The 19,459-nt window shown below is 49.1% G+C and overlaps 1 protein-coding gene across 8 annotated transcripts in view; it reads left to right on the top strand.

The window, feature by feature from the left end:
- PRRC2A (proline rich coiled-coil 2A) overlaps positions 1-19,459 on the top strand; it is a 2,343,739-nt gene that overhangs the window by 710,676 nt on the left and 1,613,604 nt on the right. For all 8 annotated transcript variants that reach the window (XM_069635075.1, XM_069635076.1, XM_069635077.1 and 5 more), the window contains exon 9: positions 5,052-5,191. In XM_069635075.1, coding sequence (XP_069491176.1) covers positions 5,052-5,191 — 140 coding nt within the window. The remainder of the gene's footprint in view (positions 1-5,051; positions 5,192-19,459) is intronic.

The raw sequence follows: 19,459 nt of genomic DNA on the forward strand, positions 1-19,459 counted from the left end.
ATTCATAGATTACTGTTAAGAAAATGCAAAAATCACTACAAATGGGAGTTCATGCCCAATTGTTTGACAGAAACAAGGACAAAAACATCAAATTACATCACATAATCTATAAATTTGAAAACAAAATCTCACTAATAAGATTTATATAAGTGTGATTCTTCCACTAAATCATTCAGTACAACAGAGCCAATCATAAGATAACACAATCTTATCATTCTGTACACTACTTTGTGTTAGAAATTTGGTTCTAACACAATGGAATTCAAAATCTTGCAAATCTACTCAGGGTCTACTTAAGCCTATTTAATTCTTAGAGGGCATCTCACTCGGCCATAATTGAAACTCAGAATGCAGGAGTGAAGTATGTTTCGGCGTGTGAATGGAATAACCACCTTCCTCAGGACCGAAGTTAGATGTGCAATTCGAAGGATCCCTGAGGAAATGCGAGATAAAGCACGGAAAGGAATATGTGAGATTAAAAGAATTAAATCCTAAACAAGTCCATCACCATCCCAAAACATCACCAGTGAATAGACTACAGAGGGAAACAAAGAGATCGACTAAGGCAGTGATAAAAGACAACATGTTGGGTATTTTAGACAATTATAAATAAAATCTATAGCCTAAAGACCTGTCCTCACAGGAGCATCTTTTGTAATAAAAATGGCTGAAAAGCTGTGGATGTTTGCAGAGTGTGTTCATTTATGCACCATGTTGTGCTAAGAGCACCCACATGGTTGTAATAGTCTAATAAGGCCAAAGCCTACAGGCAATTTCCAAAAATGGCACTATAGGACCAATTTTTAAAGAGATGATGAACTCATTCATAGCCAGTCCCACGTGCTTTCATAATAATCAAATTCACCCTAACGAAACACATGGAGATGAAAAGTAAGATACTTGAATAGACACTCACAATGCCTATGGGTATTTTACAATTTGAATCAGCTGGAATTCTTCCTTATTTTCAGCAAGATGAAGCCCAGGTGTATAGCCACCACCTACTTGGCAGCAGCTCTAGTGTTTCACGTCCTCTGTTTACCCCGCACTAATAAATCAAAAAATGTATTTTGTAAACACAGATGGTTGCCATAAAGTTTGGAATATGACACATTATAGTCTAATGTAAGACCCGTAACGACCAATGTGTAAAGGTGAAATACCTCCAAGCCGCCAGTGGTGGTGTATTCAGCCAAAAACTGAGACTAAATTAGGGGCTGAAACCGTAAGTCGACCACTGGAACCAAAGAACCGAAGACTAGCTTGAAGAGGACGGCTGCTGCAACGCCTGGATCGTTGGTTTGCCCGGTCAAGCCTTTTTGCAGGTCCGAATCGCCAAGTTCACCTCGACAGAGAAGACTCTGCAAGGACGACTTCTGCCTTTGAGTTGGTGGGACCAATCAACTCAACAGTAAGTCACCTGGATGCCAATCTCGGAGCTGGTTGCGTTTTCCTCAGAGTGCTGCAGGAAACCTCATACCAGGGATAGGGACACCAGTTGGTGTGCGTTACTTCCAGCCACCGAATTGAAGTTTGCAAAGTGCCAGCTTTTTGACTAGCCCCAGTGCAGGAGTCCCCCGACGCCCTCCCTCTTGTCCCCACGACTGAGCTACAGGAACGGCGAGATCTGCAGGAACTGCCAGGAACAGAAGTCATCAGCTGCATCTTTTTCTTCATTGAAAGGTACTGTGAAATAACACTGAGTACTTACCCCTCGCGGTGAAAGTGCTTGAAACTTATGTAACTCGCAGGCCTAATCGGCTTGTGACCCAACATATGATTCTTCATTTTTCAAACTGCTTTCTGAGAACATTTGCAGAGATTTTACCGTTTACTTACCAGAACCGCTTTATCCTATGCAAGACTTTAGCCCATTGACTTTGGCCTAGCCTATTGAATTTAATTGACTCTTCTGGTGAGCTCAAATTATTTGCACTGTCTAAGAATAATTGTAACCTTTCATGTTCTAATAATCTTTGCCTTTTACGCCTCTTGAAAAGTATTCTGAAATAGTATTGAAGTATATTTGTGTGTGATTATATTGCCTCCTCCTTATGAGTTTTATAACTGACAAATAAGTATTTATCAAAGTCATTGATTGTGAGAGTTTATTTGAACACTTGTAATTGTAGACCTCTGTGTAACATCATTACTGCTCAAATTCCCCTCTTGAGATAAGCCTGGCTGCTCAGCTCTGCTACCAAAACTATGTAGTACAGACACATACCAAAGGTTGGTTTTGCTTACACCTGTAGTCCTAGTTGTGTGTAGTGGTCCCAAAGGGTATTGCATACAAACTTTGCCTAACACCAACATGGTGAAATAACAGTACATCCTCAACCACACTCAAACCTGGCAGCTTGGCTCCGGAGTTCATAGTTTTGTCACCTTAATCTGCCTCAACAGTGTATGGATATCCTCAAGGAGGTTCGTAAACCAAACACCAGGCACTGTGATTTCGACAAGTGGGGAAGATTTGTAAACTGGTGCCAGTCTAAACAAACCCCATAGAATGTACTCGATCCCACATTCTGAATTATATGCTCCACTTGTTAGATTCAGGGTTATCATTTAACTCAATAAAGGGTCACCTGGCGGCTTTATCAGCTTACACGACCCCTCAAAATAAAGTAGCGTCATGAAAATCCCAGTAATGAAGGCATTCTTGGATGGGGTAATGAGAATCCACCCACCAATTTCTAATCCATCCCAGGCTGGGATCTCAATGTTGTACTGCCTAAGGTCATGGGCCCCCCGTTTGAGCCTATACATAAATCCTGTCTTAAGCACCTGACATACAAGCCTGCCTTCCTTCTTAGTGGCTATTACTTCCATAAGAAGTTAGTGAACTGAAAGCATTGTCAGTGCAAAACGCTCTACTAGGCAAAATCACCACTCTACAAACCAAAATTAATGCTTAACAAAGCTGCCTTCAACCTGACTTCTTGCCCAATTTGCCTACTCGCACTACTCCTCCCCTGCTCACACCTTTCACTTTCTCTCCTTTGACTATCCTTGAGGTTGAAAATATCAACTATCTCAAACCGTCAAACTGCCAAGGCGACCCTTGCCCAGCCCCTATTATTAAGGAGGCCTCTCATGAATTAGCCCCATTTATCATTGCTTTCATAAACGCATCCTTTAAAACATGTACTGTTCCTGACAACCTTAAAGACGCTTGGGTCATTCCCCTCATCAAAAAAAACTACTCTCGCCCCAAGCATACTTACCAACTACAGACCAATCACAACCGTACCCTTTCTGCTTAAAATACTGGACCATGCTGCCTACTTACAGATCCAAGATTTGGAATCTAACAAACTCCTTGGCCTTAGGCAATTCGGCTTCCATCCTAGGCACGGCATGGAAACTGCCCTTATTGACTTGAAAACACAAAAGACATGAAAGACCAAGGGAAACTAGCTCTTCTACTATTGTTAGACCGCTCAGCTGCCTTCCATTTGGTCAACCACCAAATCCTTTGCCAGCACCTTAAATCTGCCACTCACTTCTCAGACTCCACTACATTGTGGATCAAATCGTTTCTCAGCAATAGATCCATGAGGGTCTTCTCCCCCTCAGCATCCGCCGAACCCTCACCTTTACTATGCGGTGTACCACAAGGCTCATGTGTATCACCCATCCTTTACAATGTGTTCACCACACCTCTATTTGATATTCTTGACTATCTGGGTGTCTGTTGTACCAACTATGCCGACGACACCCAGATACTCATCCCCATAACAGGAGACTACCAGGCTGACACCTTCTCACTGAACAAGGTTTACATGGTCATTCAGGCGTGGATGTCCCAAAACGAGCTGTGCTTCAACGACGATAAGATCGAGCTCATCATCCTCTGCTCTATTGACTCAGGAAACTTGACCCAGCATTCAAAACATTCATCGACGGTAACACCAAGGTCTCAAACGACACTAAGACGCTAGGCATTTACCTTGACTCAACTTTCTCTCTCAAGGCAAACTAATGCCGTTAGCTCAGCCTCTGTATACATATGCAAACTTTTCACTGCCTGCCGCTCCTTCCTCTCCACAGCTAACTGCATCATCTTAGCTAGAACTCTTACCATGTCCAAAATTGACTACTGCACTGCCCTATACTTGGGTACCCGCCAACATAACCTCAACAAACTTCAGGTCATTCAGAACAATGCCACCAGGGTGGCCCTACATTTCCCCAGGGGCCTGGAAATCTGACACCAGACGCAACCTTTGCTGGCTCTCAGTAGGGCAAAGAAACTCCTTTTAAAAACGCTGGCCCTTACCCACAAATGCCTAAAGGAGGCTCCCATCTACTTTGCCTGCTGCTTTACACCCCACTAGTCTTCCCAACCACTCAGATCTGCTCAGGCTAATTGTCTTGCTCTACCTAGATTCAAATTACAGAAAGTGAGCGGGACTAGCTTCCCTACATAAGCCTCTAAGCTATGGAATACCTTGCCCAAACGGCTCAGAACAGAACCTTCCACTCATTTAAACTTAAAACCAAATTGTGGTTAACAGAACACATCAACCCCCTGACTGCCTGAGATTCCCCATGCCTATCCCACCTCACTGCTGCTATCCTGCATTTTTTACATACTTTGTATATACACTTTACAGCCTTGACTCATCTCTGTATACTTTTCACCTTGTCAAAGCAATGTCTATCTTGTTCTACTGTATATTTTACTTTATTCTGTATTTGTATCTATGTATTATACTGCAATTTTCCTCCTATGTAAATGTAACCCTAAATTAAGCGCCCAGATGCCTTTGGGCCTGGCGCGCTATACAAATTGGTCCTACAAAAGGCTTTGCAATTCCCATATCTACATTTGTGACGCCCCTTGCTGTATCCTTCCAATTTTGAAGGATTGTAAAAACTGTGGCTCATTACTCGTTATCCTTGGCAGCGGACAGATTTCAGTGCTAATCAATGTTTTGAATCTGAACATTGCTATTTTGAACTAAAAAGTTAGGATAAGGGAACTTGTGCGAAGAATATTGTTTTATTGTTCCTTTGCTTAAAATGTTTTCACCATCTTCCAGTAGGTTCCCTCGCATCCCTGGGCCCCGCCCCTCTCAGCCCCAGATGCGTCCATCTGAAGTGAGTCGGCCTTCCATCCTCAAGCAGGATGACCTTAAGGAGTTTGATGAGTTGGACCAAGAAGTGGAAGATGGATGGGCAGGTAAAATATTCATATTTTTTTTTAAGCATTGTCGCTCCATCCTGCCCCCTCCCCAAATGCTTCCTCCCTACGACCAGTCAGTTTGTTTTGAGACGGTAATACTTTTAGTTTTGAGATGCATCCCTGCATGAAGAGCAGTTTATTGAACATACCAATTTGCCATGGATCTTTCAGAGTCGCAGTACTTTGTGGTGCACAACACAAGTATTACAATTGTAGGCTTTGTAGAGCCTCTTTCATCCCTTTAAAGAACTATCTTTGCCCGATTTTGATAGATTTTTGGCACTGTAGTGTTTTTTTGCACACAGTGAGTGGTGCTAGTTTTGTGGACCTTTGAAGGATTAAGGGCTGATAATGCAGTGCTGTGATTTTATCTGGTTGCATATAGATTGGATGCTGGCACTTAGCCCTCTGAAGTAACACCCCCCTTCCACCACACTCTAAACCACCAATCCATTCCTTTTTATTTATTTTTTTACTCTGATGCATGTGGCCATTTTGTTTTTGTTAATGGGCCCTATTGCAGAGTTTTGTTTTAAATGATAATGTATACCGTGCGTGATCGCCACCCCAGTGTTCCCATGGCACTCTAGTGGATCTGAAAGGTAAGAGGACCGGGTAAGTTAGTAGGACTGGGTGGGAAATGCGCACGAGAGCCTGTATTCAGACTAATGGATGTCTACACCGCTTTGTCCCCTGGCCTATCCTGTTGTGCAGCCACCATCGCCTCCCTGGGCCCTTTGAGAGGGGGTGGGCTCCCTTGTGCCCTTGAGCTCCCTGGGCCCTGTGGTTTATCTGTTCCATCACCACTCTTTCCCCTTTAACTATAAAGCCCTCTGTGGTTCAACCTTGGACTCTCCGATCTCTCTGCCTAGCCTCTGGTAAGGACCTACATATGAAAGGGTGCACCCCGCCTTCCACTCTGAAGTCTCTCCACCTCCCTGCATTTCTCATGTTCCGCTCTGGTCCTCAGTTTTGCCATTTTTGTGTTCATTCCAAAGATGGCGGATTTTGCTAATTCGTTTTCATTCAGTTGAGTTGGAAGAGCCAGGTTTTTAGGAGTTTTCAGAATTTTAGATCGTCCTTAATGTTTCGTATTTATCTCGGGAATGAGTTCCACATTTTTGCGGCTATGCAAGAGAATACTGATCCACCAAGACTTTTCCTTGTATACGTTTGGGTTCCAGACGGGTGTCCTTGCTGGATCAAAGTGTTCTGGTCAGCTGGTAAAGGGTGATTTTATATTGTAAGACTCCTGCTCCTTGTATTGCTCTGTTATGCACATTGTTTTGAATGAGTTTTGTTTTTTGACCGGCAGCCAATGTAGCATCTTTAGTGCTGGAGTGTTGTGATCTCCTCAAACTCCCACGAAGGGAAGTCTGGCCACTCTGTTCTGTATATGTTGCAGTTTCTTCAGTAGATAATCCAAAGTATAGGCCATTGGCGTAGTCTATTCTAGACATGAGTGAGGTGGTGGTTAGTGATTTGTGTGAGTATTTTTGATTGTGTGCAGGTGGAAGAAGCATTTCTTGTTTATTGTGTTTACTTGTGGTTCTATTGTAGTTTTTTTATCCATTGGGATTCTGAGGTTTTTTACTTTTTTGGATGGCATGGCCACTGTTCTTCTGTGAGCCATGAAATGTATTGGTTGCTGCCATGCTTTCTGGATATCATGATTTCCGTCTTGCCTGGGTTGATTTTGAGGCTGTTTTTGTTCATCCATTCATAGTTCTTTGACACTGTCTACTAGCGTGGGGTTCTCCTCTTGTACATCTTCGATTTTGTAGCTAATTTGTGTGTCCTCTGCGTAGCTGTAGCAGGTGAGGCGGTGCCTTTTTGATTAAGTTGATTAGTGGAGTCATGTAGATGTTGAAGAAAAGTGGGGATAAGGCAGGATCCTTGTGGTACTCCACAGGTGGTGTCCCACAGCGTGAATTTTAATGGTTTTATCCAGACTGTTTCTCTTTCAGATGGGAAAGATTTCATCCAGAGCAGCCCTGTATCAGTGATCCCTATTTCTTCGTTTCTTGATGAGGATGTTGTGGTAGACTGTCGAATGCTGCAGAGAAGTCTACTAGTATCGACGCTCAGTTTGTTTTGTCATTTGTGTTGGTTTTTAGGTCATCACAGATGGAGAGAAGTGCCGTCTCTCATGGGTTTGGAGCCGACTTGTCCCTGCTCCAATAGTTGGCGGTTTTCTGCATGTTCCAGTGTCTGTTCATAGACATAGGTCTCTAGCAGCTTTGCTGGGTAAGGTATGTTGGATATCTGTCTGTAGTTGGAGAGCTCTTCCACATTGCCCGTAGTATCTTGAGGAATGGTTTGATGTATGAAGATTTAAAAGCCCATTGTACTCTCCCCGTTGAGCGATTGGCGGAAGAGGTTTCTGTTGCATTCCAAAGGCATGCCCTGTGTAAGGTTTGATTTATAGATGGCTGGTGGGCAAGGGTCCATTGGGGAGCCTGCTTTGTTGCGTTTCACAAGGTTGACAAATCTCTCCTGATATTTGCTTGAAGCTTTGCAGCTTGTTCTGTGATTCGACTGCAAGTGGGGCATGGTGCAAGGTCAGGTTGATAGTCTACTTTGTATGATCCAATGTTTGTCAGTGATTTCATTTCTTAAATGCTCTGCAAGGAAATCACATATATTTTGTGAAGGTACCCATGTGGTGGTGTATCCAAGTGGGTTTGACATCTCATTTATGATGTTGAATAGTTCTTTCTGGGTGCTGGTGGCTTTTGTGATTCGGTTGTCATTTCTTTTTGGCTTTGAGAATTTCCTTTATGTATGTTCAGATTTGTTTTTGATAGTTTATACTCCTGCGTCCTGTCCCCTTTCCTCAATACTTCTCAAGCATGGGGTCTGGCAGGGATTTACATGCTCATGAATATTCCCTGTCAGGCTGGGAATCCTCAGTAAAGAAAAAAAATCAATTTCAGTTTCGTATCTGAACTGTCTCTCTCCTAATAACCAATCGCTGGTCTCTGGGTCATACTGCCCCCAGCCAACGACTGCCCTCTACCTAAGCCCCTCCTCTGGCAGCCATCCTCAGATTTTTACCACACGTTCAAGTGTTGGAAGTCCTTGTGCTATAGCTCTCAAGCTTTTACTGCGATTTGCGATTTTTCAAAGAGTTTAATCTCATTTTTTCAGTCAATCGAGCCTCAAGCTGCACAGTTTCTACTTCTGATCAACGGGGACCCGTTTCTGAATTTTCTACACCCCTCAAGGGTGAAGTTTTCGTAGAGTTCCGCTTTTTGGAGGATTCCAGAAGATCTTTGAGGCCTACCTCACGTGGACATGGCCCAGGACAAAGGGAACACGACGCCCGGATCCAAGCTGTTCTGGAGCTGTTCGGGAGCTGCCCTGGATGCGGATTACAGAATGTCTTCAAGGAGGACGAGCATTCTAGATGCCTGTACTGCCTTCACGAAGACAAAACGCACATGGAGAAGGACTGCATTTTGCAAGAACATGTCGAAGCGGACCATGAAGGATCGGCGTATCTGCCTCACCAACTGGCTGAAGGGGAAGAGCCCAGCAGCAGGTGAGAAGAGGTCTGAGCGGTCTTCCAAGACCTTTGAGGACGCTCCGGCGACGGGGGCCCAACAAAAGGCAAAGCACCGAGAGTCTGTGGGCACAGGGAGCGCAGAGCGGTCGGGCTCCTCGGTTGCCAGGCAGGGCGCACCTTCACTGATGCCATCAACCACGAGCCAACGCTCTGGCTCTGGGAAGAGGAAATCGGAGAACCCGGGTAAGCTTCGGGAGAAGTCCCGGTTGATCCCGAACACTCCACCCAAGGTGAAGGCCTCAACCGCGTCCAAAGTCGTGGAGGCCTTAATTCATCCGGCCAAGGCCTCTATCGAGGCCCTGGTGAAGCCTGTGGAGGCTACACCAGTGGAGGCGACCTCGGGGCCCAGAGTTTCCCTGCCACCGCGGAGGGAATCCTCTTTTCAACCCATCGATAAAACCCCCGTGAGAACCCCAGTGGAAAAAGAGAGGGGGGGCGGTGGCCATCATGGACACGGATACAGCCTCTGAAGAGGAGCTGGCTGGAGTCGTGAAGATCCTGAACAAGAAGTTCGAGGAGATCCGGTCCCACGGGAGGGATCCCGACGAGGTGGACGAAGAACGTGGACGCGGTGCCGACGGGGAGGGACTACGACGGTGGTGACGACAGGATGGGCCTTCCATGACCACCTCCCCGGGCCTCCCTGCCCAACAAAATTGGCTCCTTCCACGCCATGATCGCCAGGGCATCCGAGCTCTTCCAGCTCTGATCCAAAGAACATAAGAAGGAAGGTTTCCTCTATCAACGGCCTGAGGCCAAGAGGAAGACGGTCCTCTCGGTCCCGTTACTTGACGACATCTGGGAAGAGGGGCTGGCGCTCCTGAAGAACCCGTCCACGACCCTTGCCAAGAGACCGGTACGAGAAGACGTACCGGGTCCCGTATTCCGCCCCCATGTGCCTTAGGGCGCAGCCGACTCCAGATTTGGTCTTCTCGGCGGCAGCCAAGAAGAAAGTGGCAGGGTTGACGGCTTCAACTTCGACCTCCCCGCTGGAGGGCGAAGGGAAGAAACTGGACGCCATGGGCAACGGGTCATGGCGGCGACAACAACTATTAAAGCGGCCAACACCCTTGCGATTGTGGCCTGCTACGACGTGGAGCTGTGGCTTAAGATCGATCCCCTGCTGGACTAGCGACAAGAGGGCTGAGGCCCTGCAGATCCCAAAGGAAGGCGAGGTGGCATCGGACCACGCCATAACAGTGGTCGTGGACATTGCTGACACCGGCTTCCGCCAGATTGGCAACGGTGTTGGCCTTCTCCGGCGTGGTTGGCTCAAGGCAACAGATTTCCACCAGGTGGTGCAAACCAGAGTTTTGGACAAGCCTTTCGACGGGAACAACCCCTTTAACAAGACAGTGGACAAGTCACTGCGGGCCATCAAGGCCGACGTGGAGACGGCTCGGGCCTTGTGAGTTTTGCAGCAACGACGGCTGCCTTTTCGGAACTCTGGAGGCAAGCAAGGTGCCTCCAAAGGATTTGGCGGCAGCTCCTCGACGTACCACCAGGCGGCCCGCTTCTCGACGCAGGAGGCCTACAGAGGACGCGGCAACTCAGGAGGATCTCGTTCTCAGGAGGATCTCGTTGTTGCCAAGGCGGCAAGGCCGCTACCTAGCAGGACTGAACCGGCCATAGCGTCGAGCCCCCACCAGAGCACCCCGGTGGGAGGCCAGCTGGCGAAGTTAGTCAATGTGTGGGAGTCCATCTCCACCGACCGATGGGTGCGGGATGCCCTGGCTTGCGGGGCACACTCTCGAGTTTCTAAAGATGTGCCCCTGCATTCCACCCCTGGCCAGGAAGGAAAGCCAAGTCCCTCAACTGCTGCTGGAAGTAAGGGCGATGCTGAAGAAAGGAGCCATCGAGCTCATCCCAAAGTGACTGGTGTACTCACGATACTTCCTCGTAAGAAAGAAGACCGGCGGCTGGCGACCCACACTGGACCTTCGTCGTTTAAACAAGTACATGAAGTCCCAGAAGTTCCGGATGGTCACCCTCCAGCACGTGCTGGGGCATCTGGGGGAAGGCAACTTCCTATCCTCGCTGGATTTGGAGGATACCTACTTCCACATCCCCATTCTAAAAGGACACCGAAAGTTTCTCAGATTCGTAGTCCAATGGCGGCACTACCAGTTCAAGGCCCTTCCTTTCGGATTGAAGTCGGCGCCCAGGGTATTCAAGTGCCTAGCACCAGTGGCGACGCGGCTGCACCTCCACCTGCAGGGGATTGACGTCTACCCCTACCTGGACGATTGGCTCATCCGAGCAAGGACAAGAGAACTCGCTGTCGAGCACACAGCGAAGACCGTCCAACTGCTCATGAATCTGGGATTTTCCATCAACTTTTTTTCGAAATCCCACTTGGTCCTGTGGCAAGTAGCACTGTTCCTGGGAGCCAGGCTCGACACAGTGGCACAATTGGCCTCTCCGTCGGAGGAAAGGACAAAGGCCATCCTGGGCAAGGTGCAACGGCTGTCGACCATGGAAGTGGCCAGGGTGAGGTCCATCAAGTCCCTTCTTGGCATGATGTCCTCGTGCATCTACCTCGTGCGCCTGTGCAGGCTGCGATGCGTCCACTGCAAGAGTTCCTCGACGCCCGTTGGATGCAAGCGACAGGCAGCTTCGAAGACGGGATCTTGCTCAACGAGAACTTCCGTCAAGCGATCCGGCGGTGGGACACCCACGCACATCTCGCGGCGGGCATGGACATCCAGACCCCGGCACATCAGGAGACGGTGACGACGGATGCCTCCCTGGAGGGATGGGGAGCGCACACCGGAGATCTCCACGCAAGAGGCCTTTTGCTCCTGGAGGAGAGGTCACTACACATCAATGTCCTGGAGCTCCGAGCCGTGTTCTGGGCCCTGAGGTCGTTCCTTCCATCCCTCAAGGGCAAGGTGGTGAGGATCTTCACCGACAACACCACCACGATGTTCTACAACTGGAAGAAGGGAGGCACCAGATCCCCAGCCCTATCTAAGGAGGCCCAGGATCTTTGGCACTGGGCCGTCGCCCAAGGGATGTTTCTGGTACCCTTCCACCTGGCAGGAATAAAGAACTCCATCGCCGACTCACTCAGCAGGGAGCTGCGCTCGTACCACGAGTGGGAACTGCAACAGGATCAAGTGGATCTGCTATTCCAGCGATGGGGGCAATCCCAAGATCGACCTATTCACGACAGTGACTAACACCAAGTGCCCCAGTTCGCCAGCAGGTTTCCCCAGCCGGGGAGCATGGGCGATGCCTTCTCATTCCCCTGGGACGACCTGTACCTCTATGCGTTCCTGCTGTTACTGCTGCGACTCATCAACCAACGCAGACGGTCCCGGTGCAGGATGGTCCTCGTCACACCGGCGTGGCCGAGACAGATCTGTTTCCCAGACCTTCTAGACATGTCAGCGTCCCAGTCAAATTGCCGGTGGACGCGGATCTCCTCGCCAGAGAAGGAGGCGCCATCCTCCACCACGACCCGGGGTCGCTGAACTTGCAGGCCTGGCTCCTGCAGCACTAGAGTTTGGAGGGTACGATATCCTGGCGGACTGCAAGGAGGTGCTTGCAAAGGCCAGGGCGTCCTCAACTCTCGTCCTATGGACACAAATGGAAGAGGTTTTCTGTCTGGTGCCGGCCACAGAAGATTAACCCTCTGTGGATTACGACCCCTCAGGTGCTGCCGTACTTGGGGTCGCTGGCCAAAGCGGGGCTGGCCCATACCTCCAAGATCCATCTGGTGGCTTTCTCCCGCTATACCAAAACTCTGGGGCGCTCATCCCTGTGGTCCCATCGCCTGGTGAAGGAGTTCATGAAGGGACTGTTCAGATAGTTCCCGCCGGTGAAGGCTCCGTCCTTGGCGTGGGAGCTCAACGTGGTGCTGACCAGGCTCATGGGGCCACCATTCCAGTCATTGCATTCGGCACCATTGTAGTTCCTGTTGTTGAAAACAGTTTCTTGTGGCCATCACCTCCGCATGACGAGTGGGAGAGATCGGGCCCTCTCCTGAAAGCCTCCATACCTGACTTTCCACGAGACGGTGCTGAGGACGCACCCCTCCTTCATGCACAAGGTGCTGTCGGACTTCCATCTCAGCGACCCCTTGGTGTTACCCGTTTCCCTTCCTTCGTCACTGGACGAGAGGACTCTGCACTCGCTGGATGTAGCTAGAGCGCTGAAGTTCTGTGGTACGCGCAAAGTTTTCAGAAGACATCACAGCTGTTTGTGAACTTTGGACCTGTGAACCAAGGGAAGGCCCTCTCGAAGGCTTCCATTTCCAGGTGGCTCTCCGGCTGCATCATGCACTGTCACCGGTTGGCAAACCGACTGGTGCCCGTCTGAGAGCCCATTCGACCAGAGCGATCGCTGCTACCACTGCGTTCCTATGTGGTGTGCCCCTGCTGGATATTTGCAGGGCTGCTACGTGGAGATTGACGCACACCTTCATGAGATTCTACTGTGTCCACCAGGATTCCAAGATGGAGTCCAGGATCGGCCAAGCAGTGCTGCGCAACCTGTTCGTCTGAAGGTTGGCCTGGTGAGGAGGTAAGAGATGCTTAATGTTGAGTTGATGAAATGCTTAATGTTTAGCCTTGCCACCTCCCGTGGTTGTGCAGGTGTCTACTGCTATGTATTTTTCTATTCATGAGCATGTGAATCCATGCCAGACCCCATGCTGGAGAAGGAACAAGTTACTTACCTGTAACTGTTGTTCTCCAGCATTGGATCTTTCATCGATTCACATGCTTAGAATATTCCCCGTCGTCCGGCTGGGAACCCCTCGGTATATTTATAGAGACGTTTCCTATAGGAAACATGTTGACACTGTGTCCTATCTACGTCGTTTTTGGGCTGCGTATGCCTGACCCAATAGGATGTAGTTGTATAAATAGCCCGGCCCCCGCGGCTCCCTTCAGATTTCAACCGTCTCCAAAGTAGCGGGAGCACCTCGTGTTTGTTTCTACTTTGGTACAAGGTTGAATTTTACCCTTGAGAGTTTTTTGGTAAAAATGTCTGGAAAGGCGTTGTACCGCCCGTGTGCCACGTCCGGACTGAAAGTCTATGAAGGAGATGGGCACATGGATTGCTTGTACTGTCTACACCCACATCACTTGGTGGACAGTTATGAGATCTGCAAAGGTTTCTCACAGAAAACGCTAAAGGATCGGAACAGACATCTGGTGACGTGGTTAAATGAAGCAACCTATCCTTCATCGGAGGTAGGATCGGCACGCAGCCTTGCATCCAGGCCTAAATCAGCCAAGGCAGAATCCCATCGCAGGTCGGTGTCGGCAGAGCTTCCGCTGAAGAAACGGCGATCTATGGAAAAACGCCCCTCTGAAAAACACCAGGCTAGGAGCCTTGGCGTCCTGTATTCCATTGGTGAACAATTGCTGTCTCTTCATGAGACTGGTACAGGCGTTTCTGGCAGACCGATGGTCCCAGAGTCGAGGTTTATGGTCAGACAAGTTGAGCATCAACAACAAACTTTTGCGAGCACTTCAGTGGTGGCAGCTCTCGGACAATCTGACGGGGAATGCTCCTGCAGGAACCGGATTTGCAGGCGACTGTGGTGACGGATGCATTGTTGAAAGGATGGGGAGCCCATCTAGCATCCCTGCAAGTTCAAGGTCAATGGTCCACAGCAGAGTCTACTCTTCACATCAACGTGCTGGAGTTAAGGGCAGTACGTTGGGCTCTGAAGTCCTTTCTGCTGCGCATACGAGCATGGGTCGTCAGAATACTAACAGACAATACAACAACGATGTTCTATCTCAGGAAGCAAGGGGGCACACGCTCCAGGGCGCGCTCGAACGAAGCTCAAGAAATATGGCATTGGGTCCTCGAACACAATGTGAGCATAATGGCTTACCATCTTGCAGGGGTGAAGAATATACAAGCAGACTCACTCAGCAGGGAAGTGAATCAACTGCACAAATGGGAGCTGGACGATCGTCAACTAGCAAATGTCTTCAGAAAATGAGGTCGTCCATCCCTGGGTCTGTTTGCAACCCGAGAGAATAATTGTGCACGGTTCGCGAGCAGGTGGCCACAGCCCGGATCGATGGGGGAGGCATTCTCCTTACTGTGTTCTAACAAGTTTGCTTTCCACTCATCCGGCAGACACTCCAATGGATTCACAAGTACCCATGTCAGGTAATTGTGGTGGCTCCTTACTGGGCGAGACAGTTGTGGTTCTCAGACCTACTACAACTGCCTAAAGCGGAGCCAGTGTGCTTCCATAAGATTCCAAACCTTCTATCTGAAGACAAGGGAGCAGTTTGGCATCACCATCCAGACTCCCTCAACCTGACTGCTTGGCTCCTGACTTCTCCGATTTCGGGGATTTGAACATTCCCTCAGTGTCGACGAATTTTACAGGCGGCACGAGCTCTGTCCACGAACGCTTCATATGCAAGTAAATGGAAAAGGTTCTGTGTGTGGTGCAGGGATCATCAGTGGATAGACCCCTTAAACATCAGAGCAGAACGGATTCTTCCATATTTGTTACGCTTGGCGAGCAAGGATTGTCTTTTTCCTCCATTTAAAGTCCATTTGGCGGCCATCTCGATTTACTTGAAAAAGACATTCAATGCCTCTTTTCAGCGATCGACTGGTAAAACATTTCCTGAAAGGCCTGTTTCTGACTTTTACACCAGCTAAAAAGTTTACACCAAACTGGAGTCTCGATCTAGTACCGTCAGCACTAATGAAGGCTCCATTTGAGCCAATGGCGGCGTCGTTGATATTTTTGTCATGGAAAATGGCCTTTTTAGTAGCCATTACATCAGCAAGAAGGCTTTCGGAATTACAGGCATTGGTCATTGATCCGCCATACTCGCGGTTTTTCAAAGACAAAGTTGTATTAGCAACCAATCCCCACTTCATTCCAAAAGTCCCGACGACATTTCACAAATATTCTTCTATTGTTCTACCAACATTCTTCACAACGGATGTAAAAAGAGCTTTGAAGTTCTATCTCAGGTTTTAGACGTTCAAGGCAACTGTTTGTAGCTTATGGACCGACGGTGAAGGGGAAACAGATCTTGAAACAAGGACTGGCCCGCTGGGTGTTGACTATTGCTTTTTGTCACTCTAAAGCAGGAAAGCCTTTAGAAAGACGCCCAAAAGCTCATTCAACAAGATCCACCTCGTCATCGGCGGCGTTATGGTCTGGAATTCCATTAGTGGACATCTGTCAAGCGGCATCATGGTTGGTGCCGCACACGTTTACTCGGCATTATTGCCTAGAGCAACAGCATGCGGCGGACATGCAGATGGGACGGGCGGTCCTTCGGCATCTGTTTCCGTAAGGTAAGCCCCATAAAGGGGTGTATACTCTTGTCAATATGCCATATCTTTAGTTGTCAATTTACCTTGATGGGGTTTTTTCGTATACCCAAATGCATATGTGGCTTGGATAGTCTTGGTTTGCACTGCACACGTGCATTTTATGGGTACTGCTGTATAATCTATTCTAAGCATGTGAATCCATGAAAGATCCAATGCTGGAGAAGGGAGTAGTTTCTTACCTGTAACTCCCCTGAATGCAAACTCTATATGTCCCCTCTACTTTGGGGGTTAAAATCTGAAGGGAGCCGCAGGGGCGGGGCTATTTATACCCCTACGTCCTATTGGGTCAGGCGTACGCAGCCCAAAAATGACGTAGATAGGACACAGAAGTGTCTCAAGTTTTCCTATAGGAAACATCTTTATAAATATACCAAGGGTTCCCAGCCCGATGACGGGGAATATTCTAAGCATGTGAATACATGAAACATAACGCTGGAGAAATGTAGTTACAGGTAAGAAACTACTCCCTTCTCCAGCATGGGTTAGCATGCGAACCCTCCCTCCTACCCCTCTGCGGCTCTTCACTTGGTCCTACTGCCACTTTATGTGCTACCAAATCTGAGTATGGCTGCCAGAGGAGGGGCTTAGGTAGAGGGCTGACCAGTGATTGGTTATTAGGAGAAAGACAGTTCAGAAACTAAACTGATTTTTTTTCTTTACTGAGGATTTCCAGCCTGATGGGGGGGAAATATTCATGAGCATTTGAATCCATGCCAGACCCATGCTGGAGAACAGTTACAGGTAAGTAACTTGTTCCTTATGGGACATTCCTCCGTCCTGTGGGACGGGACCAGAGCACTTTGTAAAAAGTACCACATTTGTCAAAAATGTGTCCTTCCTCTCTTTTTACGCGGGGTACCGCACGTGGCTGTAACCCCGCCCCTCTTAGCTCCGCCCAGCGCCTATCAGTCTTTTTATCCGCACGATCGGGACTGGATGCACTTGCATCTTCAGAAGATTTTTTCCTTCCACTGGTGGTCTCTTGCTCTGGCTTAGCGGTTGTGTAATAGACTGTCTATGCCGTTTCAGTTAGACTTTCCTACTTGTTCTTCTTGTCAGCGACACTTCGCTAGGGCGAATCCCCATCCTCTGTTTAGAGTGTTTGGGTCCGGATCACCAGTGGGTCTTGAGTTTTTACTGCGACTCCCTTTCGGTCCGGGTGCTTCAACGTCGTTTGGAGTGGTGGGAGGTCTTTCAGCGCTCTCCCCCATTACTTTTTCTTATGTTTATCGAGGAAAAGAAGAAACGCCCGGTGAGTTGTTTCATTTTTAGAGCACCCCGGCCAGGGGACTCGTTTCCAGGGTCTTCCCGGTCCGGGAGGAGCAACACAAGCTCCACTACCAGGGCTTGCCCTGAGGTGCCTTTTAGGCCTAAAAAGTGTATCAGAGTTTTCTCTGAGGGCCTCCGTCAGGGGCCTTTTGACACCAGAGTACTATCCGAGGCCCCTCCTGTGGTGGCTGTTTGTGAGCCCAGTTCTACTGTGGCGGTGGGTACTTGAGCTTGCTTCGAAGTCTCCTTTGCTGGAGCTTCCTGTAAAAGCACCGGGGATTGCCCAAGGCCTCTGAGGCTGTTGATACCGAACAAAGGTTCGAGGCCCGTTGTGAAGGGGCTTCTACTGGGCGTGGGTCCGAGGTCACTCGTTTGGAGGCTAAGGTGACCAACAGTTCTGAGAGGCCTGTTAAGGTCTTTTCGGTGAGGTGTGTTCCTCGTCGTTCCTGCTCGAGCAGTGACTCCAGATCTGTTGAGGGGGCACAGAGTGAGGTCTTGGACCGTAATCCCTCTGTTACTGGCAGTGAGAGGTCCTTCCTTCGAAGGCTATTTTGGCTGATAGCATGTCGCAAACATTCTAGGCCACGCAGTACCGGCTCGGCTGAGGTTCCTTGTGTTAAGGCTAAAATGAAGACCCCTCAGCCTCCTGTGGGGACCCCTGCCTCACTTCCACATGTCGTAGTTCTCTTGAGGTGCCGACAGAATGGCAGCCGCTTCCGCCAAGACCACGGTGGCCATTTTGGATACTTCCCTTACAACTACGCCATTGGCTCTAGGTGTGGGGAGTGGTTTTTCAGGTGAACATCTGTTTCCCTGTGCACATCCGTTTCGTCCAGTTTATGACTGGAACACTCGGATGCCCCTACCGCACAATGTCTCGCTCCCTGCGGCATCGGCGCCATTGATTTATGTGGACACTAGCAGGGAAGGGCCCTCTTGGCAACCCTCTCCCTTGTGTCCCTGGAATTACTCCGCTCATGAGCGGCCTTCTCTAGTCGCGCCGAAGTCGTCGGACGTCTTTTTTGACAAGTTTCAAAGACTTATGCATTCCGACCCCATGAAGTAGTACTTTCGAGGTTTGTTTATGGAGAGATGCCCGTCTGCGCCGATGGTCCCAGCTGCAGCTCCTGTGATTCCGCTGGCGCTGCCTTTACCGGCTGGGCCTCCCCTGACAATTCCCCCCCACCCCAATCCCCTGCCTCCGTTGTCCCCAGTGGACAAGTCCATTGTGGTGCCTGATGTGACTCAGCCTGATCCGGACTTGTCGGACTATGCACAGGGCGATCGGGACAGCAAAGACCAGCCCCGCTCTGTCAGCCTTTCACGACCGGGTGCTGGACTTGTGTCTGTTAGATGTTCCAGTACCCGAGGCACCCGCTCCGCAGTGGGGGCGTGCTTTAGGGGGCATTCACTTTGTCTCCTTCGGAGCATACCGTCTTGTTCTTGTGGAAGAACGTTTTGGCCGAGGTCCGTAAAGTCTGGGAGAAACCACACTCTGGACTGTTTGTCAACAAGAAAATTGACACGCGCTACAGGCTCCATTCTTCGGAAGAGGTGGTTTTAGCGTTGTCCGCCCCCCCCTCGTCTACGGTAGTGGTTGCGGCCACTTTACAGTCCAGACCTTCTTCAAGGTCTTCTTCGGCTACACAGGTTCTGGTCAAAGAGGGCAAGCTTCTTGATTCCTCGGGGAGGAAGATTTTCGCTAATTCAGCCCTGCAGTTGCATCAAGCCAATGCAGAACTGATATTTAGCGGGGGTGAATATGAAAATGTGGAAAGGACTGTCGGCGTTTGAGGAGTTTATTCCCGCTGAAAAGCTAGACGATTTCAAAGTGGGTTTGTCAGATGCCAGGGTCCTGGCGCAGGATTTGCTGGAGGCAGTGGTGCATCATTTCGACACCTCAGCCCGGGGCTTTATGCTCGGCGTGGACACCTCTCATTAGGCTTGGCTGCACGCTACTAAGTTCTCTACGGAGGTGCAGGATAAGGTTTTGGACCTGCCCTTTGATGGCAAGGAGCTTTTTTCCAGCAGACGTGGAACTGACCAAAACTAAGGACAGCACGCAGACTGCCAAATCCTTGTCTGTCCTGGTA

The sequence above is a fragment of the Ambystoma mexicanum genome, chromosome 13 (assembly GCF_040938575.1).
Source record: "Ambystoma mexicanum isolate Mex_15411 chromosome 13, UKY_AmexF1_1, whole genome shotgun sequence".
NCBI lineage: Eukaryota > Metazoa > Chordata > Amphibia > Caudata > Ambystomatidae > Ambystoma > Ambystoma mexicanum.